This window comes from Lycium ferocissimum, chromosome 7 (assembly GCF_029784015.1).
Source record: "Lycium ferocissimum isolate CSIRO_LF1 chromosome 7, AGI_CSIRO_Lferr_CH_V1, whole genome shotgun sequence".
In the NCBI taxonomy this organism is placed as follows: Eukaryota; Viridiplantae; Streptophyta; class Magnoliopsida; order Solanales; family Solanaceae; genus Lycium; species Lycium ferocissimum.
In genome coordinates this window covers 39,671,535-39,673,069 of record NC_081348.1, presented here as the reverse complement: position 1 = coordinate 39,673,069, position 1,535 = coordinate 39,671,535, and the positions used below count along the sequence as shown (strand labels likewise).

Here is a 1,535-nt window from a genome sequence, read left to right as displayed (position 1 = left end):
TTTATTCTTGAAGGAAACTATTTATTTAGAATCTCATAAATCTTTGAATGTGTGCTCTAGAATTCTCCACCATATGAAAATAGCTAGCACCACCCCTATTTATAATAATATATAAACCTACTTTTAACTCAAAATAGGAAAACTTATTCCTATATAATTTCTGACTATAAATCCTATCAGACGTGAATTAAAATACCAAATACCAACTAATTTTAGTTTCCTACAACTTTGAATTACTTTTTTTTTTTTCAACAATTCAGATAGTAAAGAATGTAGGAAACTACAGACATTCATCGAACACATGGCGAAACAAGTGAAAGAAAACTGTAACTAGCTAATTCCAATACCAAATTATCAATGACCAAGTCACAAAACTACTTGGGATTAACTACATGAATCTTCTATACCCATTCAAGTCTATTCTATGGGACATTTCATCGAATACATGGCGTGCATATATACGAACAAGCGAGAGAAAACTGTAACTAGGTAATTGCAACACCAAATTATCAATGACCACTCAATAACAGAACTAGTTGGGGTTTACTACAAGAAACCTCTATATCCATTCTATGGGACATTTCATCGAACACATGGGGTGCATATATAAAAACAAGTCAAGGAGGGAATAAGAGCATACTTATCGGAGAGGAGTAGAGAGAAGCCTTGAACAAGAAAGGAAGCGGAGTGAGTGATGAGGAGAGAGTTAGGAGGGTAAAGAATTGAGCGTTGTAGTGAAGTTATTGCGCCTACGTAATTGTTAACTCTGCACATGAGTAATCAACTATGTTTTGCTGTTGCACAAGCCCTCCCCAAGACTCCACTTGTGGGACTACACTGCGGACGTTGTTGTTAACTCTGCACAAGCAATCAAAGAGCAGAAAGAACACACATAACCACGTACTAATTTATTGCAATGCTAATATAATTCATAATCCAAAGATGCCAAACTTCAAACAAAACCAGTAATTCTTCTTTAAGAATACATCAAAATTTCAGGCAAGTATGACAAGGCGTGAGATTGACACCAACTCTCACTCTCAGAGTCAAAGCTTTGCCAGCTCGAATCACTACATATTACAATATAATACCAAAATCTTAAATTGATTATGAAAAAAAACCTATATCGGGAAAAGGGAAAAAAAATGGAAACTTTAAGGTTCTCAAGCGACAGCAACAGGCTGTTGTTTCGAAGGCTCAACATGTTTCTTGGATTCTCCGAGGAAATCTTCGAGATTATAAATAACAGTAATATAAAGGGAACAACTAGGGCATCGAGCGATTTCTTCACCAATCTTCAACTCTTCCTTTGTGATCTGAAACAAGTCACCGCATGGACAAGGATATGTGAAAGCTTGAAGCTCATTGTTCCACTCCATGTCCTCAATCTCCACGTCATCGTACGACATCCTCGGATATTAGGGTTTATTTCTTCGTTTTCGCAGAGGTTAGGGTTTTCTGTTCGGGTATTTGGGCGAGGTTATGAAGTCTGGTCGTTGAAGTTGATTGGGTTTTAAAGACTAGTAAAATTGCAT

The 1,535-nt window shown here is 36.5% G+C and overlaps 1 protein-coding gene across 1 annotated transcript; it reads right to left on the bottom strand.

Moving 5' to 3' along the window:
* Positions 1 to 890: 890 nt before the first annotated feature.
* Positions 891 to 1,535, bottom strand: LOC132064956 (diphthamide biosynthesis protein 3). The gene has a single exon (XM_059458137.1). It carries the CDS (start codon positions 1,407 to 1,409, stop codon positions 1,164 to 1,166), a length of 246 nt encoding a protein of 81 aa, XP_059314120.1. The 5' UTR covers positions 1,410 to 1,535; the 3' UTR covers positions 891 to 1,163.

What these genes read in the sequence shown, in the direction of transcription:
- LOC132064956 (XM_059458137.1), bottom strand. Translation starts at nt 1,409, where the DNA reads ATGTCGTACGATGACGTGGAGATTGAGGACATGGAGTGGAACAATGAG.